This window comes from Dendrobates tinctorius, unplaced genomic scaffold, assembly GCF_039654945.1.
Source record: "Dendrobates tinctorius isolate UK_male_01 unplaced genomic scaffold, ASM3965494v1 ptg000201l, whole genome shotgun sequence".
Lineage (NCBI taxonomy): Eukaryota > Metazoa > Chordata > Amphibia > Anura > Dendrobatidae > Dendrobates > Dendrobates tinctorius.
In genome coordinates this window covers 9790658-9818426 of record NW_027361868.1, presented here as the reverse complement: position 1 = coordinate 9818426, position 27769 = coordinate 9790658, and the positions used below count along the sequence as shown (strand labels likewise).

At 45.8% G+C, this 27769-nt stretch overlaps 1 protein-coding gene across 5 annotated transcripts in view; it reads right to left on the bottom strand.

Moving 5' to 3' along the window:
* Window positions 1-27769, bottom strand: part of HHAT (hedgehog acyltransferase) — a 355681-nt gene that overhangs the window by 321602 nt on the left and 6310 nt on the right. For all 5 annotated transcript variants that reach the window (XM_073553400.1, XM_073553397.1, XM_073553399.1 and 2 more), the window contains exons 2-4: window positions 9725-9845; window positions 7522-7589; window positions 3490-3603 (exon numbers count right to left, since the gene is read on the bottom strand). In XM_073553400.1, coding sequence (XP_073409501.1) covers window positions 3490-3603; window positions 7522-7589; window positions 9725-9827 — 285 coding nt within the window. In that variant the 5' untranslated portion in view covers window positions 9828-9845. The remainder of the gene's footprint in view (window positions 1-3489; window positions 3604-7521; window positions 7590-9724; window positions 9846-27769) is intronic.

Genomic DNA, 27769 nt, shown 5'->3' with positions numbered 1-27769 from the left:
CCACTCCTTCGTTGCCCTGGCGGTGTGCTTTGGATCATTGTCATGTTGAAAGACCCAGCCACGTTTCATCTTCAATGCCCTTGCTGATGGAAGGAGGTTTGCACTCAAAATCTCACGATACATGGCCCCATTCATTCTTTCATGTACCCGGATCTGTCATCCTGGCCCCTTTGCAGAGAAACAGCCCCAAAGCATGATGTTTCCACCACCATGCTTTACAGTAGGTATGGTGTTTGATGGATGCAACTCAGTATTCTTTTTCCTCCAAACATGACAAGTTGTGTTTCTACCAAACAGTTCCAGTTTGGTTTCATCAGACCATAGGACATTCTCCCAAAACTCCTCTGGATCATCCAAATGCTCTCTAGCAAACTTCAGACGGGCCCGGACATGTACAGGCTTAAGCAGTGGGACACGTCTGGCACTGCAGGATCTGAGTCCATGGTGGCGTAGTGTGTTACTTATGGTAGGCCTTGTTACATTGGTCCCAGCTCTCTGCAGTTCATTCACTAGGTCCCCCCGCGTGGTTCTGGGATTTTTGCTCACCGTTCTTGTGATCATTCTGACCCCACGGGGTGGGATTTTGCGTGGAGCACCAGATTGACGGAGATTATCAGTGGTCTTGTATGTCTTCCATTTTCTAATTATTGCTCCCACAGTTGATTTCTTCACTCCAAGCTGGTTGGCTATTGCAGATTCAGTCTTCCCAGCCTGGTGCAGGGCTACAATTTTGTTTCTGGTGTCCTTTGACAGCTCTTTGGTCTTCACCATAGTGGAGTTTGGAGTCAGACTGTTTGAGGGTGTGCACAGGTGACTTTTTATACTGATAACAAGTTTAAACAGGTGCCATTACTACAGGTAATGAGTGGAGGAAAGAGGAGACTCTTAAAGAAGAAGTTACAGGTCTGTGAGAGCCAGAAATCTTGATTGCTTGTTTCTGACCAAATACTTATTTTCCACCATAATATGCAAATAAAATGAAAAAAAAACAGACAATGTGATTTTCTGGATTTTTTTTCTCAGTTTGTCTCCCATAGTTGAGGTCTACCTATGATGTAAATTACAGACGCCTCTCATCTTTTTAAGTGGTGGAACTTGCACTATTGCTGACTGACTAAATACTTTTTTGCCCCACTGTATATATATATATATATATATATATATATACACACACACATATATACATTATACACACACACACACACACCTCTGATCCGTCACTGCCAGGATTCCCCAATAGAACCAGAATAGTATGCTGCCACCAGTTCCTCGTTAGATATAAACCCGGTCTATTAACAAGCTTATTAATGGCTCCGTAAGAAGTATTTCAAGGTCCTGGAGTGGTCCTACCAGTCTCCAGACCGGAACCCAATAGAAAATCTTTGGAGGGAGCTGAAACTCAACGTTGCCCGGCGACAGCCCCGAAACCTGAGGCTATGTGCACACGTAGTTTTTAAGTTGTGCGGATTTTGTTGAAAAATCCGCAGGTAAATCTGCAGGACAAAAGTCCTGCGGTTTACCTGCGGATTCACACCTCATAATGGAGAAGGAATCCGCACAAAGAATTGACATGCTGCGGATTGTAACACGCAGCAAATCCGTGTGGAAAAATCTGCAGCATGTGCACAGCGTTTTTCAGTTTACCATTGAAAACAATGGTACTGTACAACGCAGCTAAATCTGCTGCGGACCCGCAGAGCCTGAAACGCTGCGGATCCGCAGCAGAATCCGCACCGTGTGCACATAGCCTGAGAGATCTGGAGAGGATCTGTATGGAGGAGTGGGCCATAATCCCTGCTGCAGTGTGTGCAAACCTGGTCAAGAATTACAGGAAACGTCCGACCTCTGTAATTGCAAACAAAGGTTTCTGGACCAAATATTAAGTTCTATTATATCAAATACTTATTTCATGCAATAAAATGCAAATTAATTATGTAAATATTGATGTATGAAAAAAAAATACATTTGCATTAAGTTTTAACTTTAAATTATTTTTTTTTTTTTTTTTTTTTTTTTTTAAGTGTTTCACACTGGCTGCTATGCTTTATACTAGACACCATTTTATGTTTTGAACAGAAGACTTATCAGCAATCTCATTATCATCATAGATGGAATTAGAAATAAATGTAACACCTCTATACATAATAGATAACATAGGCTCCACCATTCACAATATGTGGTGATATTACAGCTCACCTCCTCCGCCTCCTGTACGATGACTGATAGCACCTCTATATACAGTAGATAACACAGGATCTACCATTCACAACAGGTGATATCACAGCTCATCTCCTCATCCTCCTGTATGATGACTGATAACACCTCTATATACTGTAGATAACAGAGGACCCACTATTCACAACAGGTGATATCACAGCTCACCTCCCCATCCTCCTATAAAGTATAATGACTGATCACACCTCTATATACTGTAGATAACACAGGATTCACCACTCACAATAGGTGATGTCACAGCTCACCTCCTCCTTCTTTACAATGACTGATAACACCTCTATATACTGTAGATAACACAGGATTCACCACTCACAATAGGTGATGTCACAGCTCACCTCCTCCTCCTTTACAATGACTGATAACACCTCTATATACAGTAGATAATACAGGATCCACCATTCACAATAGGTGATGTCACAGCTCACCTCCCCCTCCTGTACAATAACACCTCTATATACAGTAGATAATACAGGATCCACCATTCACAATAGGTGATGTCACAGCTCACCTCCTCCTCCTTTACAATAACACCTCTATATACAGTAGATAACACAGGATCCAGCACTCACAATAGGTGATGTCACAGCTCACCTCCTCCTCCTTTACAATAACACCTCTATATACAGTAGATAACACAGGATCCAGCACTCACAATAGGTGATGTCACAGCTCACCTCCTCCTCCTTTACAATAACACCTCTATATACAGTAGATAACACAGGATCCAGCACTCACAATAGGTGATGTCACAGCTCACCTCCTCCTCCTGTACAATGACTGATAACACCTCTATATACAGTAGATAATAGAGGATCCACCACTTACAACAGGTGATGTCACAGCGCACCATATGTATTAATATCTGATTTAATGATTAGGGCATTTCCTGACAAGACATTTCCTTTTAGTTAAATTGATTTGACTTTTTTGATTAGATATCACTTATTTAAATATTGTGGTCAAAAGTTGATCCCGGCTATTGTAAAGCGTCAAGTCATCGCACTGTATGGTAGAGGGTGGAATAATAATGAAGGTTTATGCTAAGTGTGGCCATTTTCGGCACATGGACGTGATTTGTCGGGAGTGCCGACCACCCCATCTGCAGGTCTGTGTATTCGGATAATCCCTAAAGTACGATGTTCAGTTGTTTATCACAATGTACTGGAGCTTCGGTCTGTGAGAACAGGGCTTGTAGATACCCCGACTTAGATACGCATGTGTCCCCTATATAAATGGTTACGTAAAATTACCTACCTTCCTGAGGAAACTTCTGCCAAATTGTGACAGCAGCGCATGTCCCAGCATAAGCCAAAAAAGTTGCGATCGAGCCCATTCCATCCAGAAGTTCCACTCAAAGTCGGAGACGTCCTGTACAGAGAAGCAGAGGCGGCAATTATTAAGATTAATGGTATTTGTTAAAAGTGAATAGACAATGGTGCATTAAATAATGGAATGCTCGCTCCCATCTGAGTAAACACACTGACAGTCATCTGATGAACAAATTAAACAATCTTTTGTCGGATGGTTGGATCTCTTTGGTTAGGTAAAAAAAAAATCATCGTTCTCGGCAGCACATTACGTACCGTTGATAACTTGACATTGTATGTGTTGTAGCAAAGCCAGCTAAGACTGGGTTATGTCCTAGCCCTAAGGGTCTTAATTAGATGCACCTGGTTATTTTTAACGAAAAACCAGGAAATAGGTTCACCCTTTGTCAGTCTGCTGGATGTTGAGCAAATTGTAGTGTGTTGAAGCTGGTGAGTCACCAGCCAAAACGTGAGCTGTAGCTGGGAGAAAGACAAGCCAAAGTCTTTCTTTGAATGGACACTGCACGGGCCAGGTAGGAAAGCTGAGCAGTCTGTGTGTTGGAGCTATAGAGTAATAGGTGGAAGCTGCAGCCTGTTCAGTGTGAACTGTATCTGGAGTTGAACACTTCTGTTTGGTGTTGGGAGCTGATGGAGCTCAGGCTGAAGGTGATAACAAGACTGGTGGGATCGTGCCTCTTGTGTGTATAAAATTTGCTCTGGGATAAAGGACACTACTCTGTTCGGGTGAGCCCGCAATGACAAATATGTGCCTGCTGAATTAACTGTTTATTTGCTGTGATACCTTTGTGCCCAGAAGACGCTGGCTTTGAATCCTTTGGAGTTTTATGAAAGCAATAAAACTGCACTTGTTTGGACCAAACCACACTGGCCTGTGTGAACGCTACCTAATGCCTACTTGAGAGTGAATCCCTACAGGGGACGGGACAATGATATCGCGACTGTTCTGTGTCCATCACTGTCCGCTTGATTCTACTAACAGTGTAGTTAATGAGTGCGGAACGACTTGTTATTTAGTCAATAGGCGCTCGTTAATGCATTGCCGGGCTGAAATAGAGAGTTTGTTACAGATTTTCCCAGACAGCAGAAAAAGCTGGTAACAGGTGAATACTTGCATCACACAGTGCATTAGAACCGTATTTATTGGAAAATTTTGGAGCAAAGTGGGGGGTGCGTCTTATAGTTTGGATGTACCTCATCTGGTCTTAGTCTGGCTGTGGATTGGGGGGGTGGGACGGCTGCGGGGGAGGAGCGGGTTACAGAAGGCAGGAGCCGGCTGCTGCAGCTAACTTGTATATTCACTGCTCCCCACGCCCAGAATCCCTCTCATCTCTATGCACTGAAGTCGGCGTCGAGAGGTAAGAGGGAGTATGGGTGTGGGGAGCAGTGAATATTCATTTTCTTTAATAGCAGGCACACAAGATCGCCCAGAACCTGCAGGAGCCAATGGCTGCGGCTAACAGTGTGTCCGCTATTAAAAAAGATGAATATTCACTGCTCTCCTCTCCCATAGTATTGGGTGTAAAGAGCAGTAAATATTCCGGCAGCTGAGCTTGGTGTGTGAGGGCACATACCAGTGATGTCATGGCCTGCTTATATGCTGAAATCAGCGTCTGCCATCAGATCAGGACGTCGTGCTGCGAGGGATCGGAGGGAAAGTAAGTAGAATTGTCATATACCACTATAGGGGGGCCATATATACCTGGATGGGGGGGGGAAGGTATACAAGGATGGGGGACCATGTACAACAGGATGGGGGGCCATGGATACCTGGAAGGGAGACATATATATACACTAGGATGGGGGGCTTGCATACTAGGATGGGAGGGGCCATGTACACCAGGATGGAGTGCCATGTATACCAGGAAGGGGGGCCATGTATACCTGAATTGGGGGCCATGTATACCTGGATGGGGATCTATATACCTGGATGGGGATCTATATACCTGGATGGGGATCTATATACCTGGATGGGGATCTATATACCTGAATTGGGGGCCATGTATACCTGGATGGGGATCTATATACCTGGATGGGGATCTATATACCTGGATGGGGATCTATATACCTGGATGGGGATCTATATACCTGGATGGGGGCCATATATACCAGGATGTGGGATATTAGTACAGAATTGGGGGATATTAACCTATAATAGTGTCAGCAGCAGATCCCCCTCATCATAACAGTGCATCGCGGATCACATTTTTTGCTTCAATTTTTTTTCTATTATCTTCCTCTAAAACTTAGGTGTGTCTTAAAGTCCAAAAAATTTGTAAGTTGCATTCATCGACAACTTTGAGAAGAGCAGAACTTTAGCTTTTCTTTGCTTTGATTTCCAGCCTCCTAAGAATGGATCTGATTCCCCCATTTTCTGCCAGAAAGCTTATTACTTAGCACAGCGATGCCGACATGTAACCTGTGTAACGAGCTTCCCCAGACGGTTCCGACACTTTAATTAAATTAGCTGAACCAATGAAACTTCATAATCTGCCACCTTCGGGGGAAATGACAGGCCGTGCATGACATCCAGTCATATGCGGAGTACAGTACGGGAGGGTTAAGCACTAACTCTGCAATAAGTCACTTACATCTGATACATCTGGAGCGATTACCAAAACTGTCAGTACCAGGTAAACAGCGGGCAAGGCAATGAAAAAAGCAAGCTCGGAGAGCGCCGGCTTATCCGCCACTTTATTTTGAACCCGTCTTCTGCTGTACTTCCAGAAGTAGTGCGGCTGAAGAAAAGGATCGAACAGCACAAATTCATAAAATTCCTGATCCTTTTTATTACCCCAGGAGAGAAGTATATTAAGAGTTGTCCACTACTAGGACAACCCTTTCGCAATCTGAATCTTTGCCCCGTCCGGAGTCACTATCCCGGACAAATCGCACATCAACAGGATGTCAGGGCTGCGACTGCTCCCACTTCCTCTTGATGTTCCATCTGTCCGATGGCGGAGACCCCTTTAAGGTGCCCATTCGTCCAATGAGATATTACACACTGTCATCATCTCTAAAGTCAGACATGTTTGAACATTTTGTCTGATAGTTGGTAGTACACGGAAGACCTTCCGTTGAAGGAACGCTCCCAAAAAGATTGTTCATCCTTCACCCGGTGTTATTAAATATGTATGGCCTGAAAGAATGAGTGTAACAATCAATATGAGCCAATATGTGTATGGCTGCATTAGCAAAATGATCATTCTCCAGGCGATCACTGGGTCAACAAGTGTTCAACCATCAATCTCTTTCTATCTGATGTATGTTATGCTGTCAACAGTGATAATATGATTTTGCTCAACTGGGAAAAATATATTTGCTGTTTGAGATGTTTTATGTATCTGATGAAGACCATAATAAATGGCCACAACGTTTTGTACAGCTCACAATCCTGATCGGCTTCAATATTCTTCCTTCTTTTCGGATCTGCAAACTTTTTAAAGTTGTTTTTTTTTTTTTCTGATGATTTAATCATTTCTGGGACACAACAAAGGAGCCCCTTGTAGGGTTACAAAGAGGAAACATGGTTTGTGACCAACCCATTCAGGTGTCCGTTCTTTAGATCCATGGGATTTGAAAACCAGATTGAACAATGGACATGTCTCCTTTTTAATTTTTGGCTGACAATCAGTCTTCCAAAAAAAAAAAAATCCATGTGAACAGTTCATCGGCAGAGCAGAGCAAACTGCGGCTCGAGGGTCACATCCGGCTGTTCCTCTCCGGCCTGGACTGAGACAGCTGAAGGACTGAAAAAAGTGGCCTACGGGCCGCACCAAGACCTCGCCTGTCGACTGTCCGCTTTACCTTGCCTTAACCATTTTAATTGAGTGTACGCCTTTTTCTCATAGTGTGCTGTCTGGAAAGTGTTCATCTCTTTTTACCCCTCTTTTGTTTAACATTTCTTTCTGGTTTTGGGTTGCCATCACAATCCTAAACCGAATAAGACAAGAATAAATACCTTTTTTAAACCCCAAAAATAAATATCTCTTTCTAGTCCGACTTCTTCCTCGATGATCTCTTCATGATCTGCAGAAGAGAGAAACTGCTGTAAATATCAGCACACACAAAAAATTAAAGTACACAGAGTAAAAACCATTCAATATACATGTAAATTCTAGAAGAAAAGTGACAATAAACATTGTGCTGGACTGCTCGAAACACTAGGTAATACAGATTCAGAGCCAGCTTACAACCAGAGTAAGGTGTTGTTACAGTCTGATCAGGGTTCTCATAACATACATGTTTCCATTTAAAGCACCATGGATCGGCATCAGCTCCTTCTCAATACAAAGCAGCTGGAGGAATAATAATCTTCCAGTGCTACTTATAGACTGATAAAACAGTGATTTAGGTTAATTTGAAAGTTCATAAAACAGCATGTTCATGTATCTTGCCCGACCCAGGGTTTCACCCTTCTGGCTTTGTCCAGGGATGTACCCTAGACAAAGCCGGAAGGGCGAAACCCTGGTTCGGACAAAATAAATGAAGCATGCTGGACTTTTAAATTATCATAGTCTATAAGTAGCACTTCAGGATTATTTCCTTGGATGCTATGTACTGTGAAGAAGCTGACACCAATTCATGGTGGTCAAAATGGAGATGTCCATCTTGTGAGACCCCCTGAATAGACTGAACACCTGACTGGTTGTGAGTCAATACTGAATCTGTGTTACTGTATGTTTTGACTGGTCTATCAGAAAAAAAAAAAAAAAAAAAAAAAAGGAGTTTGCCACATCTGATCTGTCATATCACCCATCCCAACGGCACCCAATGAACTGTACTGATCAGGTTGATTGGGGTGTCCGTCGATTTGACAGCAAGAATAAAACTGTATGATTTGCTATTGCGGCTGCGAAATACAACAAAACTGTCGAAGATGGCTTAGAAAGCAGTGTGAACAGAGGCTTAGGCAATATTTATCTTATGGTCACGTAAAGTGGTTATATGTTAAATTAAAAGCATTTATCAGCTATCTAGCGTGCAGGGAATAAATGTATGATCACTGGATGTCAAAATACTGGGACACCCACCAGTCAGAAGAATGGGGGTCTTCTATCCCGGGTGTAGTTGTAGAGGAACACTGAACCTTATTCTTGTGACCAGTGGGTGCCCTGGCTGTTCATACATTTATTACCTATCTTATGGGTAGTTGTAAATTGTTATTAATGGTAAAAGAAAAATAACTCACACAACAAGATATGGCCTTACCAAAACCCTGTCTGATGACAAATGCACATATAGCAGGATGCAGCGGACCTCCACTAATAAAGGCAAGGGGCAGCTCAGGTGCAAACTACTGATAAAAACAACCACCCCACACCTAACAAACCATGGTGGGGTTGGCTGCCTAGTAAGAAAAATGCACATAGATAAGGCTTGCATAGGCCGCCAGTCACACATATATTAGTGGAGGCCCGCTGCATCCTGCTATATGTGCATTTGTCATCAGACAGGGTTTTGGTAAGGCCATATCTTGTTGTGAGTTTTTTTGAATTTTTTCTATGTTAGCTGTTTTGACATTAGTGTTAGGGACCTGCAATATTATGAGGAGCCTTGATGTTGGCTTGCAGGCTTTATCTATTTCGGCCAAAATATTAACCAATACCTCATTTAATGTACTCATTGTATGCAGTAATTTTTTGCACTTACATCATTTTTTGCAGGATGCAGCCGGGCCCCTTTTTGTTGGCTTGGTCTATTGGGGCCTCTGTCACTGTGTGTTGCACATTATAGTGCTGGAGCAGCCCGCCTGATAATACTATGGGTGTCATTAATAGGTTGCAAGCCAGACACTTTGCATCACACTTATATGTGTGACTGACGTCCTATGCAAGCCTTATCTAGGTGCATTTTTCCTACTAGGCAGCCAACCCCTCCATGGTTTGTTAGGTGTGGGGTGGTTGTTTTTTTTTTTTTCAGTAGTTTGCACCTGTGCTGCCCCCTTGCCTTTATTAGTGGAGGCCTGCTGCATCCTGCTATACGTGCATTTGTCATCAGACAGGGTTTTGGTAAGGCCATATCTTGTTGTGTAAATTTTTTTGAATTTTTTCTATGTTAGATGGTAAAAAAAAAAAAACCCTTTAAATTTACTTCCCATTAGTTCTAAAGTTTGGATCTGGTTCATAAACTGTATATCATTTATGTCTGAAATGTAATTTTACCTCTAGACGACACGTAGACTTCATAAAATGAATAGAGGTGAATCCCCAGTGACAGCAGCAGGTACAGGTAGTATTCGGACTTTGGCAGTGGGTTATGTTTCATGATGCTTAACGAGGGAACCTAAAAGAGGAAAGTCAGCCTGTAAGCATGGAGGTCAATCCAAGTTTATAAACAATTCAGCCAAAAATCAGGAAGTGGGGATGGGTCATTGTCCGTCTACAGGAAGTGAGAGGCAGTTCATGTCTCCATACAGGAAGTGGGGATGGGTTATTGTCTGTCTACGAGAAGGAGAGGAAGTTCATGTCTACATACAGGAAGTGGGGATGGGTTATTGTCTGTCTACGAGAAGGAGAGGAAGTTCATGTCTACATACAGGAAGTGGGGATGGGTTATTGTCTGTCTACGAGAAGGAGAGGAAGTTCATGTCTACATACAGGAAGTGGTGGTGGGTTATTGTCTGTCTACGAGGAGAGGAAGTTCAGGTCTACATACAGGAAGTGGTGGTGGGTTATTGTCTGTCTACAAGAAGGAGAGGAAGTTCATGTCTACATACAGGAAGTGGTGGTGGGTTATTGTCTGTCTACAGGAAGTGAGAGGCAGTTCATGTCTACATACAGGAAGTGGGGATGGGTTATTGTCTGTCTACGAGAAGGAGAGGAAGTTCATGTCTACATACAGGAAGTGGGGATGGGTTATTGTCTGTCTACGAGAAGGAGAGGAAGTTCATGTCTACATACAGGAAGTGGTGGTGGGTTATTGTCTGTCTACGAGGAGAGGAAGTTCAGGTCTACATACAGGAAGTGGTGGTGGGTTATTGTCTGTCTACAAGAAGGAGAGGAAGTTCATGTCTACATACAGGAAGTGGGGATGGGTTATTGTCTGTCTACGAGAAGGAGAGGAAGTTCATGTCTACATACAGGAAGTGGTGGCGGGTTATTGTCTGTCTACAGGAAGTGAGAGGCAGTTCATGTCTACATAGAGGAAGTGGGGATGGGTTATTGTCTGTCTACGAGAAGGAGAGGAAGTTCATGTCTACATACAGGAAGTGGTGGTGGGTTATTGTCTGTCTACGAGGAGAGGAAGTTCAGGTCTACATACAGGAAGTGGTGGTGGGTTATTGTCTGTCTACAAGAAGGAGAGGAAGTTCATGTCTACATACAGGAAGTGGGGATGGGTTATTGTCTGTCTACGAGAAGGAGAGGAAGTTCATGTCTACATACAGGAAGTGGGGATGGGTTATTGTCTGTCTACGAGAAGGAGAGGAAGTTCATGTCTACATACAGGAAGTGGGGATGGGTTATTGTCTGTCTACGAGAAGGAGAGGAAGTTCATGTCTACATACAGGAAGTGGTGGTGGGTTATTGTCTGTCTACGAGGAGAGGAAGTTCAGGTCTACATACAGGAAGTGGTGGTGGGTTATTGTCTGTCTACAAGAAGGAGAGGAAGTTCATGTCTACATACAGGAAGTGGGGATGGGTTATTGTCTGTCTACGAGAAGGAGAGGAAGTTCATGTCTACATACAGGAAGTGGGGATGGGTTATTGTCTGTCTACGAGAAGGAGAGGAAGTTCATGTCTACATACAGGAAGTGGGGATGGGTTATTGTCTGTCTACGAGAAGGAGAGGAAGTTCATGTCTACATACAGGAAGTGGGGATGGGTTATTGTCTGTCTATGAGAAGGAGAGGAAGTTCATGTCTAAATACAGGAAGTGGGGATGGGTTATTGTCTGTCTACGAGAAGGAGAGGAAGTTCATGTCTACATACAGGAAGTGGTGGTGGGTTATTGTCTGTCTACGAGGAGAGGAAGTTCAGGTCTACATACAGGAAGTGGTGGTGGGTTATTGTCTGTCTACAAGAAGGAGAGGAAGTTCATGCCTACATACAGGAAGTGGGGATGGGTTATTGTCTGTCTACGAGAAGGAGAGGCAGTTCATGTCTACATACAGGAAGTGGGGATGGGTTATTGTCTGTCTACGAGAAGGAGAGGAAGTTCATGTCTAAATACAGGAAGTGGGGATGGGTTATTGTCTGTCTACGAGAAGGAGAGGAAGTTCATGTCTACATACAGGAAGTGGTGGTGGGTTATTGTCTGTCTACGAGGAGAGGAAGTTCAGGTCTACATACAGGAAGTGGTGGTGGGTTATTGTCTGTCTACAAGAAGGAGAGGAAGTTCATGTCTACATACAGGAAGTGGTGGTGGGTTATTGTCTGTCTACGAGGAGAGGAAGTTCATGTCTACATACAGGAAGTGGGGATGGGTTATTGTCTGTCTACAAGAAGGAGAGGAAGTTCATGTCTACATACAGGAAGTGGGGATGGGTTATTGTCTGTCTACGAGAAGGAGAGGAAGTTCATGTCTACATACAGGAAGTGGTGGTGGGTTATTGTCTGTCTACGAGGAGAGGAAGTTCAGGTCTACATACAGGAAGTGGTGGTGAGTTATTGTCTGTCTACAAGAAGGAGAGGAAGTTCATGTCTACATACAGGAAGTGGGGATGGGTTATTGTCTGTCTACGAGAAGGAGAGGAAGTTCATGTCTACATACAGGAAGTGGTGGTGGGTTATTGTCTGTCGACGAGGAGAGGAAGTTCAGGTCTACATACAGGAAGTGTTGGTGGGTCATGATCTACAAGAAAGGAGAGGAAGTTCATGTCTATACAGGAAGTGAGGATGCGTCTTTGCCTACAGGAAATAAGTGGAAGTTCATGCCTAAATACAGGAAGTGTTGGTGGGTCTTTGTCCGCCTACAGAAAGTGAGAGGTTCATGTCTACATTCAGGAAATGGGGAAGGGTCATTGTCTGTCTACAAGAACAGGGAGAAAGTTCATGTCTACTTACAAGTAGTGGTAGTAAGTCTTTGTCTATAAAGGTTAGGGCAAGTTCATGTCTACATCAGGAAGTCATGGGTGGGCGGATTCATATAGGAAGTGAGGGGAAGTTTCTATCTCCATACATAAAGTGTGGGGGGGGGGGATCTTTGTCTCTACAGGAAGTGAGGGGAAGTTCATCTCTCCATACAGGAAGTGGGGTGGGGTCTTTACAGGAAGATGGGTAGGGTCTTTGTCTCTCTGCTCCAGACTGCATAGAGGCATAACAGAGAGGTGGTCTCTCTTTTCAGGGCAACACGCTATTGGACAATCATGCACAATGCATGTTGGGACATGAGAGAAAGAAGGTTCCGGTACCTATAATGCTTCCCTTCGTCAAAGCTGTAGGTGAAATGTGTGTTGGGTATGTGCAGTAGTTGTGGGGTTAGTATCCGCCATCTATTTGTCAACTTTTTGTATATTATGCTACTGTATTATCTAGCTTACTTTCCGGTATTTATAGCCTCTTTGCACAGTCAATTTAATAGAACTTGTCACTTTATAATAAATGGATTATAACACTTGGCTTCTTTATATTATATTTATTTAAAGTGACCTCGACTAATAATATTTATACCACTCTTGTATGATTGTTGTACCGCTCAGAGCATACTGTTCATGCATGAAAATAGCTATAATATGTAGGATTTTTTCATATAATACTTTCAAGATGTTGACTTATATTTCTGTGACCTATCGTCTGTAATTACATTCTGGATAGAACTTGTACTTAATATATGATACTTACAATATATGACTTTTCTGTTTATACCGCAGTGTACAACAAAACTTTAGTGTCACTTTCTCATTTGTTGGTGTATACACTTTATCCACTATATTGTTATTTATGACTACATATGCCATATTGTGATAGTCCTATAGCCTGGAATTTTTGAGGAGCATTTTCCCTTGGTTTTTGCAATGGATTTTATATCATGTGATTAAAAAAAACTATATTTTTTATGAACATTTTAGCCACTCAAAAAGAGGTGATGAAAAGACTTGTGACTAGTGATAAGCCAACGCGCTCGAATAAGGTGTTATCTGAGCATGCTCATGTGCTAATAGAGTGTCTTCGGCGTGCTCGAAAAATATGTTCCGAGTCCCCGCGGCTGCAACACATGGAGGGATTGCCTAACAAACAGGTAATCCCTACATGTGTTGTGGATGTCGAACAGCAGGGAGACATGCAGCCGCGGGGACTCGAACATATTTTTCAAGCACGCTGAAGACACTCGGTGAGCACCCGAGCACGGCTAACACTTTATCCCAGCACATTTGCTCATCACTAATCATTCCTACTGCATACAGTTTTTATAGATACTTTGTTATTATTATTAACATAGAAAACCTTTATTGGATGAAAATTGTATGATTTTTTTCTTTTACATGGTGTGGGAATGCTTCTCACATGGGTGCATGGTGAGGTAACACAGGAATCCTTTCCATTTAAATGTCCAGGCTGGTTTATTGGTGCTTCATAAACCATGCCACAAGCAAAAGGAAAATAAACAGCCTTTCAGTGCAGACAAAGCAAAGTAAACAGTTCCAACAAAGTCACATTAGAGACAGTCCAAAACACACAGGCTGGATAGCACCCAGCGTAGCGGCTCTGTCTGGAGATATCACACAGGAGTCTCACCTCTAGATATAGACCATGTGTCCAACAAACACACTTCAATATACACTGTAAACGACACCCGGAGGTGGGGCTATATAGGCCGCCAGACCCACCCATCTCTCAGGCTGCCCCTAAACCTGACCTAGATACACAAAACAAGCCTCTTAGTACTATGTGTACTAGAGCATTACTCCAGAATTACATCACAGAGGACAACAGCCTCTGTGATACACACCTCGCATCAACTAAGTGTCCAGCAGCCACCTTACATAGGTCAGATTTCATAGCCAAAATGATTGCTGCTCAGTGATAAAAGTCGATTGGCGCTCGCTTCCCTCCATTTCCATGGAGCAATCATCGCCACTGTATGTGACTGAACAATCATTCATTTACATGGGATATCATTATTCTCGGCAGCACTTTCCTCCAGAAACGCCGCTGACAAAAGGTGGCATTAATGTCCGTAAAGAGCATGTGATCGAATGATCATTTGATTGGCAGATATGTTTTTGTGGGACAGCAATCATCCGGCCCTTACAATACAACAGTATCCAGTCTGGACAATCCTCTGTGAGCTAAACAGGCTGGATGCTAAACTTATCTATATGACTGCACTGACACATTGTAACAAACTGTAGGAACATACCATATTTTTTTTTATACATTCAAAAAAAAAAAAAAAAAACCTCTTAAAAATGTGACAGCAGAAAAGCAGCACAGATATGGTGTACATACACAGTTGTGCTCAAAAGTTTACACACCCCGGCAGAATTTTTACTTTCTTGGCCATTTTTTTACTTTCTCTGAAAAAAGGCCAAGAAAGTTAAAATTCTGCCGGGGGTGTGTAAAGTTTTGCGCACAACTGTAGTTTCTTTATGTTCTGTGCATCTGAGGGGCAACAAAATGTCTCTGCCAGCCCCCCGAGTCTTCATTTATTTTATGTCTACGCCAAGTAGTAATCACCGGCTTCGCGACCCCCGAGGTGTAAAATCTGAGGATGAGATGGACGTATTGTTACACACTAGGTCAGTAAGATGGAAAAAAAGGTGGAAGGATCTGAAAGGGGGGTAAGTGGAAAAGTGTGTAGGTGTGGGAGAGAAAGGAACAGTGAGTGGGACGGCGCTGCGGGAGACTGACGGGCAGGAAACACAATGCAGCAGGTGATATTGAGAATAAACAGCGCTATTGACAAGAAGATAATCCGGGCGGCTTTGCTAAGAGACACAATCTCGCCGGATCTCCTGCCGTGTCACTCTACCCAGGGGGAAGGGGATTATTCAGATGCTATTTATGTTATGGCCCTAGTGTGTAGCGTATGGCTTCTTAGCGATAACTGCTTTTCTGGAAAGCTAGAAGCCTGAATGGCAAGTTATACAAGAAGCGAGAAGTAGAAGATGCAGCAGTCCATTAATTACTTTTGGTCACTATTACATAGTAGTGGAGGATATATAATGACCGATAGGACATTTCTGACACATCCAGAGTGTTTAGAGTAAGACATGTTGGGTAAATTGTTGTATACAACAGCTGCAGGCTTATACCTAGAAGGGATTGCTCAGAACAAGCAGCAGATGACGCTGTATTAAAGAGTAACAAAATAAACTTTTACATTTTTTTTTAAATATTTAACAGGCACTTTAAACATAGGTACATAGGTGGTGGTCCGGGTTCTGAGACCCCCAATAATCGATCATTTGGAGTCTCAAGAGCCTAACCCCCAGCAATCTGTAGGCAATTAAAGTGCCTGTCAAATAAGAAAACATACTGTGCACATTTGGATACTCATTAAAGGGTTTTTCTGGCCTTAGCCTACAAGTCAGCGGTCCCTCTCTGTGACTGAACACTTGTGAATCCTGGATAGTTACCAAGCAGAAAAAAAAAAAAAAAAGAAAAAGTTAATTTTCCAACAGTGTCTAAAGGTTGAAACCTGAAACATTAATTACGCTAAATCTTAGATAAAATCAGATCTTCGCTACTCAATGTAAAGTACAGGGATTAGATACGAAAACTGTGTCCATACTGCGCTGATGTGGGGCGGCCCTGCTCTGCGTCTCTGGCCGGCATAGCCGCTGCACGCCTCTCTGGCACCATCTTGTGGTCATTTTGCATTATGTTGCTCATCTGTGATATAAAAGCGCACATTCTAGAGCTATAATTTAGTATTTACAGTTTCAGGTTTACTAAATTGCTACATAATTAGCAAAGGTCAAATGAAAGATTAACATTGAAAGTCTAATTTTTCTTTTGCTTACATTATTAGTTGGTGTTTTATGTACTTTATTTGGCAGGCGATGATAATCTTTTCTGCAGTAGGGATTTAAAGGTTCACTAATATTTTGCAAGGCTGTGAATTATTGTATTTTTGGGAATTCAAGTGTTGGCACCAGTGACTGATGCAACATTTTTATCAGGGCCCCCCCAATCTCCATGTGATATTTATCACATTACTGTCGTCTTATGTGGCTGAGGGTGCTTGGACCGGGTGCCACTATTACCTTTGCACCCCCAAAGCTGCACCCCAATATTGGATAAGACAGAAATCTTTTGTAAATATATTAAAAAACTTTATGATTCTGAGAAAGAACAAGGAATTCTCAAGTGTATTGAAAATTTCAGAACAAAATGTGAAGGTGGCTCAGTGGGTAGACGGTTGCTTAGCAGCACTGAGGTTCTGGGTTCAAATCTCTGCAAGGAATTTGTATGTTCACCTCATGTTTGCATGGGTTTCTGTGACACCCCAGAGTCTGGTTGCCAGAGTGACATTGCCTCCCTCTAAGGGGTGATGTCATGCCCGGAGGCAGGAGGGGGGTCCCCATGCCAGGTAACACAGGTTACATGACAATTCCTGCTGCAGGTCAAAAAGGGGAGCTTCCTTATAAATTCTGGCCAGCAGGTGGGGTTAGTGAGTCAGTAAGAAGTCACCTGAGAGGGTAAACAAAGGAGTTGTCATGGAAACGGGAGCAGCTGAGCTCATGACAAGACAGTTAGAGACAGCTGACAGTTGGTCTGTGAAGAGGGAAGGGTCAGAAGGGGCTCTGGGGGAACTAAAATTGGGTATAGCTGACCCCAGAGCGAAGAGCTGATGTAAAAAGGGACGCCAGAGTCCGTGGCTGGGCAGGAGATGTACGCCCTTGTCAGCCGAATCTGGAGTACAGGGGACTGCAAGTTCATTGGCGATACTGAACACCTGAAGGCACGGCAGCAGACCAAGAGCCCGGGGCTGACAGTGAACAAGACAATGCCCGTGATATAGGCTCACGCTGTCTGCCTTACAGGTTAGAAACCATCACGCAAGTGAGGGCTGCAGCTTAGCTACAAGCAGCAGGGACCCGAAAACAGAGCGCGGAAGGAAGGTCCCCAACCTCACCTGAATGCCTCCAGCCAAGTCGGACTCAATCCATCATCTGTATGTGATACCCCAGATTGCAACTACTTTCAAGTAAAAGGTAAAGAAAACTGCACCTCTCTGTGTCCTTCACTTATTCTCTGCACCCCAATGTTCAACACCATCTGAACAATCAAATATCTTTGCCCTGGGGCCCTGCTCTACCCGTGGGGAGCTGAACCATTTGCTGCGTCACCATCAGCCCCAGAGGACTAAAACCACAGCATCGGCCACACATTGCCGAACACCACGGGTGGCGTCACAATTACACACCACATAACTATCCTCTATATTTAATTACTGGACGCCCAGGGCCACGGACCGGGTCACTGCCACCGTGACTTCGCCTTTAAGCCGAAATTAACTCTGCTTAATATTAATATCGATATATTATAATTATTATATTACTGACAATTATATATCACTTAATATTGAGCAGAATCAAGTATGCTGACATCCCCCTATATATCGTTTGAATTTGAGTGCAGCCCCTTATATGCGGCATGAGCCCTACACCGCCTCCCTATATACACTGCATAAGCCCCACACAGCCTCCCTATATACACTGCATGAGCCCCACACAGCCTCCCTATATAGTGCATGAGCCCCACACAGCCTCCCTATATACTGCATGAGCCCCACACAGCCTCCCCATAAACTGTATGAGCCCCACACAGCCTCCCCATAAACTGTATGAGCCCCACACAGCCTCCCCATATACTGTATGAGCCCCACGCAGCCTCCCTATATACACTGCATGAGCCCCACACAGCCTCCCTATATAGTGCATGAGCCCCACATAGCCTCCCTATATACTGCATGAACCCCACACAGCCTCCCCATAAACTGTATGAGCCCCACACAGCCTCCTCATAAACTGTATGAGCCCCACACAGCCTCCCCATATACTGTATGAGCCCCACGCAGCCTCCCTATATACACTGCATGAGCCCCACACAGCCTCCCTATATACACTGAATGAGCCCCACACAGCCTCCCTATATACACTGCATGAGCCCCACACAGCCTCCCTATATACACTGAATGAGCCCCACACAGCGTCCCTATATACACTGCATGAGTCCCACACAGCCTCCCCATATACTGTATGAGCCCCACACAGCCTCCCCATAAACTGTATGAGCCCCACACATCCTCCCCATATACTGTATGAGCCCCACGCAGCCTCCGTATATACACTGCATGAGCCCCACAGCCTCCCTATATACTGCATGAGCCCCACACAGCCTTCCTATATACACTGAATGAGCCCCACACAGCCTCCCTATATACACTGAATGAGCCCCACACAGCCTCCCTATATACACTGCATGAGTCCCACACAGCCTCCCCATATACTGTATGAGCCCCACACAGCCTCCCCATATACTGCATGAACCCCACACAGCCTCCCTATATACACTGCATGAGCCCCACAGCCTCCCTATATACTGCATGAGCCCCACACAGCCTCCCTATATACTGCATGAGCCCCACACAACCTCCCTATATACACTGAATGAGCCCCACGCAGCCTCCCTATATACACTGCATGAGCCCCACACCGCCTCCCTATATACACTGCATGAGCCCCACACAGCCTCCCTATATACACTGCATGATCCCCACACCGCCTCCCTATATACACTGCATGAGCCCCACAGCCTCCCTATATACCCACACAGCCTCGCTATATACACTGCATGAGTCCCACACAGCCTCCCTATATGCACTGCATGAGCCCCGCACAGCCTCCATATATACACTGCATGAGCCCCGCACAGCCTCCCTATATACATTGCATGAGCCCCGCACAGCCTCAATATATACACTGCATGAGCCCCGCACAGCCTCCCTATATACATTGCATGAGCCCCGCACAGCCTCAATATATACACTGCATGAGCCCCGCACAGCTTCCCTATATACATTGCATGAGCCCCGCACAGCCTCAATATATACACTGCATGAGCCCCACACAGCCTCCATATATACACTGCATGAGCCCCGCACAGCCTCCATATATACACTGCATGAGCCACGCACAGCCTCCCTATATACACTGCATGAGCCAAGCACAGCCTCCCTATATACACTGCATGAGCCCCACACAGCCTCCCTATATACACTGCATGAGCCCCACACAGCCTCCCTATATACACTGCATGAGCCCCGCACAGCCTCCCTATATACACTGCATGAGCCCCGCACAGCCTCCATATATACATTGCATGAGCCACACACAGCCTCCCTATATATACACATTGCATGAGCCACACACAGCCTCAATATATACACTGCATGAGCCTCACGCAATCTCCCTATACACATTGCATGAGCCCTGCACAGCCTCAATATATACACTGCATGAGCCCCGCACAGCCTCCATATATACACTACATGAGCCCCGCAGAGCCTCCATGTATACACTACATGAGCCCCGCACAGCCTCCATATATACACTACATGAGCACCGCACAGCATCCCTATATACACTACATGAGCCCCACACAGCCTCCCTATATACATTGCATGAGCCCCGCACAGACTCCCTATATACACTACATGAGCCCCGCACAGCCTCAATATATACACTGCATGAGCCCCGCACAGCCTCCCTATATACACTGCATGAGCCCCGCACAGCCTCCCTATATACACTGCATGAGCCCCGCACAGCCTCCCTATATACACTACATGAGCCCCGCACAGCCTCCCTATATACACTGCATGAGCCCCGCACAGCCTCCCTATATACACTACATGAGCCCCGCACAGCCTCCCTATATACACTACATGAGCACCGCACAGCCTCCCTATGTACACTACATGAGCCCCACACAGCCTCCCTATATACACTACATAAGCCCCACACAGCCTCCCTATATACTGCATGAGCCCCGCACAGCCTTCATATATACACACTACATGAGCCCCGCACAGCCTCCCTTTATACTGCATGAGCCCCGCACAGCCTCAATATATACACTGCATGAACCACACACAGCCTCCCTATATACACTGCATGAGCCCCACACAGCCTCCCTATATACACTACATGAGCCCCACACAGCCTCCCTATATACACTGCATGAACCACACATAGCCTTCCCATATAGTGCATGAGCCCCACACAGCCTCCCTATATACACTGCATGAGCCCCACACAGCCTCCCTATATACACTACATGAGCCCCGCACAGCCTCCCTATATACAGTGGGGAAAAAAAGTATTTAGTCAGTCAGCAATAGTGCAAGTTCCACCACTTAAAAAGATGAGAGGCGTCTGTAATTTACATCATAGGTAGACCTCAACTATGGGAGACAAACTGAGAAAAAAAAATCCAGAAAATCACATTGTCTGTTTTTTTTTCATTTTATTTGCATATTATGGTGGAAAATAAGTATTTGGTCAGAAACAAGCAATCAAGATTTCTGGCTCTCACAGACCTGTAACTTCTTCTTTAAGAGTCTCCTCTTTCCTCCACTCATTACCTGTAGTAATGGCACCTGTTTAAACTTGTTATCAGTATAAAAAGACACCTGTGCACACCCTCAAACAGTCTGACTCCAAACTCCAATATGGTGAAGACCAAAGAGCTGTCAAAGGACACCAGAAACAAAATTGTAGCCCTGCACCAGGCTGGGAAGACTGAATCTGCAATAGCCAACCAGCTTGGAGTGAAGAAATCAACTGTGGGAGCAATAATTAGAAAATGGAAGACATACAAGACCACTGATAATCTCCCTCGATCTGGTGCTCCACGCAAAATCCCACCCCGTGGGGTCAGAATGATCACAAGAACGGTGAGCAAAAATCCCAGAACCACGCGGGGGGACCTAGTGAATGAACTGCAGAGAGCTGGGACCAGTGTAACAAGGCCTACCATAAGTAACACACTACGCCACCATGGACTCAGATCCTGCAGTGCCAGACGTGTCCCACTGCTTAAGCCTGTACATGTCCGGGTCCGTCTGAAGTTTGCTAGAGAGCATTTGGATGATCCAGAGGAGTTTTGGGAGAATGTCCTATGGTCTGATGAAACCAAACTGGAACTGTTTGGTAGAAACACAACTTGTCGTGTTTGGAGGAAAAAGAATACTGAGTTGCATCCATCAAACACCATACCTACTGTAAAGCATGGTGGTGGAAACATTATGCTTTGGGGCTGTTTCTCTGCAAAGGGGCCAGGACGACTGATCCGGGTACATGAAAGAATGAATGGGGCCATGTATCGTGAGATTTTGAGTGCAAACCTCCTTCCATCAGCAAAGGCATTGAAGATGAAACGTGGCTGGGTCTTTCAACATGACAATGATCCAAAGCACACCGCCAGGGCAATGAAGGAGTGGCTTCGTAAGAAGCATTTCAAGGTCCTGGAGTGGCCTAGCCAGTCTCCAGATCTCAACCCTACAGAAAACCTTTGGAGGGAGTTGAAAGTCCGTGTTGCCAAGCGAAAAGCCAAAAACATCACTGCTCTAGAGGAGATCTGCATGGAGGAATGGGCCAACATACCAACAACAGTGTGTGGCAACCTTGTGAAGACTTACAGAAAACGTTTGACCTCTGTCATTGCCAACAAAGGATATATCACAAAGTATTGAGATGAAATTTTGTTTCTGACCAAATACTTATTTTCCACCATAATATGCAAATAAAATGAAAAAAAAAACAGACAATGTGATTTTCTGGATTTTTTTTTCTCAGTTTGTCTCCCATAGTTGAGGTCTACCTATGATGTAAATTACAGACGCCTCTCATCTTTTTAAGTGGTGGAACTTGCACTATTGCTGACTGACTAAATACTTTTTTTCCCCACTTTACATTGCATGAGCCCCGCACAGCCTCAATATATACACTGCATGAGCCCCGCACAGCCTCCCTATATATACTGCATGAGCCACACACAGCCTCCCTATATACACTGCATGAGCCCCACACAGCCTCCCTATATACATTGCATGAGCCCTGCACAGCCTCAATATATACACTGCATGAGCCACACACAATCTCCCTATATACATTGCATGAGCCCTGCACAGCCTCCCTATATACACTGCATGAGCCCCGCATAGCCTCCCTATATACATTGCATGAGCCCTGCACAGCCTCAATATATACACTGCATGAGCCACACATAGCCTTCCCATATAGTGCATGAGCCCCACACAGCCTCCATATATACACTGCATGAGCCACACACAGCCTCCCTATATATACACATTGCATGAGCCCCACACAGCCTCCCTATATACACTGCATGAGCCCCACACAGCCTCCCTATATACATTGCATGAGCCCCGCAAAGCCTCAATATATACACTGCATGAGCCCCGCACAGCCTCCATATGTACACTACATGAGCCCCGCACAGCCTCCATATGTACACTACATGAGCCCCGCACAGCCTCCCTATATACACTGCATGAGCACCGCACAGCCTCCCTATATACATTGCATGAGCCCTGCACAGCCTCAATATATACATTGCATGAGCCCTGCACAGCCTCCCTATATACATTGCATGAGCCCTGCACAGCCTCCCTATATACATTGCATGAGCCCTGCACAGCATCAATATATACACTGCATGAGCCCCGCACAGCCTCCATATATACACTACATTAGCCCCGCACAGCCTCCATATATACACTGCATGAGCCCCACACAGCCTCCATATATACACTACATGAGCCCCACACAGCCTCCATATATACACACTACATGAGCCCCGCACAGCCTCCATATATACATTGCATGAGCCCTGCACAGCCTCAATATAAACACTGCATGAGCCCCACACAGCCTCCCTATATACATTGCATGAGCACCGCACAGCCTCCCTATATACTGCATGAGCCCCGCACAGCCTCCATATATACACTACATGAGCCACACACAGCCTCCCTATATACACTACATGAGCCCCGCACAGCCTCCCTATATACATTGCATAAGCCCCACACAGCCTCCCTATATATACTGCATGAGCCCCGCACAGCCTCAATATATACACTGCATGAGCCCCACAGTCTCCCTATATACACTGCATGAGCCACACACAGCCTCCCTATATACACTGCATGAGCCCCACATAGCCTTCCCATATAGTGCAGGAGCCCCACACAGCCTCCCTATATACACTGTATGAGCATCACACAGCCTCCCTATATACACTGCATGAGCCCCGCACAGCCTCCCTATATACACTGCATGAGCCCCGCACAGCCTCCCTATATACACTGCGTGAGCCCCACACAGCCTCCCTATATACACTGCGTGAGCCCCACACAGCCTCCCTATATACACTGCATGAGCCCCGCACATCCTCAATATATACACTGCATGAGCCTCACACAATCTCCCTATATACATTGCATGAGCCCTGCACAGCCTCAATATATACACTGCATGAGCCCCACACAGCCTCCCTATATACACTGGATGAGCCCCACACAGCTTCCCTATATACACTGCATGAGCCCCACACAGCCTCCCTATATACACTGCGTGAGCCCCACACAGCCTCCCTATATACACTGCGTGAACCCCACACAGCCTCCCTATATACACTGCATGAGCCCCACACAGCCTCCCTATATACACTGCATGAGCCCCACACAGCCTCCCTATATACACTGCATGAGCGCCACACAGCCTCCCTATATACACTGCATGAGCCCCACACAGCCTCCCTATATACACTGCATGAGCCCCACACAGCCTCCCTATATACACTGCATGAGCCACACACAGCCTCCCTATATATACTGCATGAGCCCCGAACAGCCTCCCTAAATACACTGCATGAGCCCCACACAGCCTCCCTATATACACTGCATGAGCCCCACACAGCCTCCCTATATACACTGCATGCACCCCACACAGCCTCCCTATATACACTGTATGAGCATCACACAGCCTCCCTATATACACTGCATGAGCCCCGCACAGCCTCCCTATATACACTAAATGAGCCCCACACAGCCTACATATATACACTACATGAGCCCCGCACAGCCTCCCTATATACACTACATGAGCCCCGCACAGCCTCCCTATATACACTGCATGAGCCCCACACAGCCTCCCTATATACACATTGCATGAGCCCCACAGCCTCCCTATATACACACTGCATGAGCCCCACAGCCTCCCTATATAAACTGCATGAGTCACGCACAGCCTCAATATATACACAGCATGAGCCCCGCACAGCCTCAATATATACACTACATGATCCCCGCACAGCCTCCATATATACACTACATGAGCCCCGCACAGCCTCCCTATATACACTACATGAGCCCCGCACAGCCTCCATATATACACTACATGAGCCCCGCACAGCCTCCCTATATACACTACATGAGCCCCGCACAGCCTCCCTATATACACTACATGAGCCCCGCACAGCCTCCATATATACACTACATGAGCCCCGCACAGCCTCCCTATATACACTACATGAGCCCCGCACAGCCTCCATATATACACTACATGAGCCCCGCACAGCCTCCCTATATACACTACATGAGCCCCACACAGCCTCCCTATATACATCGCATGAGCCCCGCACAGCCTCCATATATACACTACATGAGTCCCGCACAGCCTCAATATATACACTGCATGAGCCCCGCACAGCCTCAATATATACATTGCATGAGCCCCGCACAGCCTCCATATATACATTACATGAGTCCCGCACAGCCTCAATATATACACTGCATGAGCCCCGCACAGCCTCAATATATACACTGCATGAGCCCCGCACAGCCTCCATATATACACTATATGAGCCCCGCACAGCCTCCATATATACACTACATGAGCCCCGCACAGCCTCCATATATACACTACATGAGCCCCACACAGCCTCCCTATATACATCGCATGAGCCCCGCACAGCCTCAATATATACACTGCATGAGCCCCACACAGCCTCCCTATATATATTGCATGAGCCCTGCACAGCCTCAATATATACACTGCATGAGCCCCGCACAGCCTCCCTATATACACTACATGAGCCCCGCACAGCCTCCCTATATACACTGCATGAGCCACACACAATCTCCCTATATACATTGCATGAGCCCTGCACAGTATCAATATATACACTGCATGAGCCCCGCACAGCCTCCATATATACACTACATGAGCCCCGCACAGCCTCCATATATACACTACATGAGCCCTACACAGCCTCCCTATATACATTGCATGAGCCCCACACAGCCTCAATATATACACTGCATGAGCCCCGCACAGCCTCCATATATACACTGCATGAGCCCCGCACAGCCTCCATATATACACTACATGAGCCCCGCACAGCCTCCATATATACACTACATGAGCCCCGCACAGCCTCCCTATATACACTATGAGCCCCACCCAGCCTCCCTATATACATTGCATGAGCCCCGCACAGCCTCCCTATATACACTGCATAAGCCCCGCACAGCCTCCCTATATACACTGCATGAGCCCCGCACATCCTCAATATATACACTGCATGAGCCTCACACAATCTCCCTATATACATTGCATGAGCCCCACAGCCTCCCTATATACATTGCTTGAGTCCCGCAGAGCCTCCATATATACACTGCATGAGCCCCGCACAGCCTCCATATATACACTACATGAGCCCCGCACAGCCTCCCTATATACACTACATGATCCCCACACAGCCTCCCTATATACATCGCATGAGCCCCGCACAGCCTCAATATATACACTACATGAGCCCCGCACAGCCTCCCTATATACACTGCATGAGCCCCGCACAGCCTCCCTATATACTGCATGAGCCCCGCACAGCCTCAATATATACACTGCATGAGCCCCGCACAGCCTCTCTATATACACTGCATGAGCCCCACACAGCCTCCCTATATACATTGCATGAGCCCCGCACAGCCTCAATATATACACTGCATGAGCCCCACAGTCTCCCTATATACACTGCATGAGCCCCGCACAGCCTCCCTATATACATTGCATGAGCCCTGCACAGCCTCCCTATATACACTGCATGAGCCACACACAGCCTCCCTATATACACTGCATGAGCCCCGCACAGCCTCCCTATATACATTGCATGAGCCCTGCACAGCCTCCCTATATACACTGCATGAGCCCCATACAGCCTCCCTATATACACTGTATGAGCATCACACAGCCTCCCTATATACACTGCATGAGCCCCGCACAGCCTCCCTATATACACTGCATGAGCCCCACAGCCTCCCTATATACATTGCATGAGTCCCGCACAGCCTCAATATATACACTGCATGAGCCCCACACAGGCTCCCTATATACACTGCATGAGCCCCACACAGCCTCCCTATATACACTGCATGAGCCCCACACAGCCTCCCTATATACACTGCATGAGCCCCACACAGCCTCCCTATATACACTGCATGAGCCCCACAGCCTCCCTATATACATTGCATGAGTCCCGCACAGCCTCAATATATACACTGCATGAGCCCCGCACAGCCTCAATATATACACTGCATGAGCCCCACACAGCCTCCCTATATATACTGCATGAGCCCCGCACAGCCTCCCTAAATACACTGCATGAGCCCCACACAGCCTCCCTATATACACTGCATGAGCCCCACACAGCCTCCCTATATACACTGCATGAGCCCCACACAGCCTCTATATACACTGTATGAGCATCACACAGCCTCCCTATATACACTGCATGAGCCCCGCACAGCCTCCCTATATACACTACATGAGCCCCACACAGCCTCCCTATATACACTGCATGAGCCCCACACAGCCTCCCTATATACACTACATGAGCCCCACACAGCCTCCCTATATATACTGCATGAGCCCCGCACAGCCTCCCTATATACTGCATGAGCCCCACACAGCCTCCCTATATACACTGCATGAGCCCCACACAGCCTCCCTATATACACTGCATGAGCCCCACAGCCTCCCTATATATACACATTGCATGAGCCACACACAGCCTCCCTATATACACTGCATGAGCCCCGCACAGCCTCCCTATATACATTGCATGAGCCCTGCACAGCCTCCCTGTATACACTGCATGAGCCCCATACAGCCTCCCTATATACACTGTATGAGCATCACACAGCCTCCCTATATACACTGCATGAGCCCC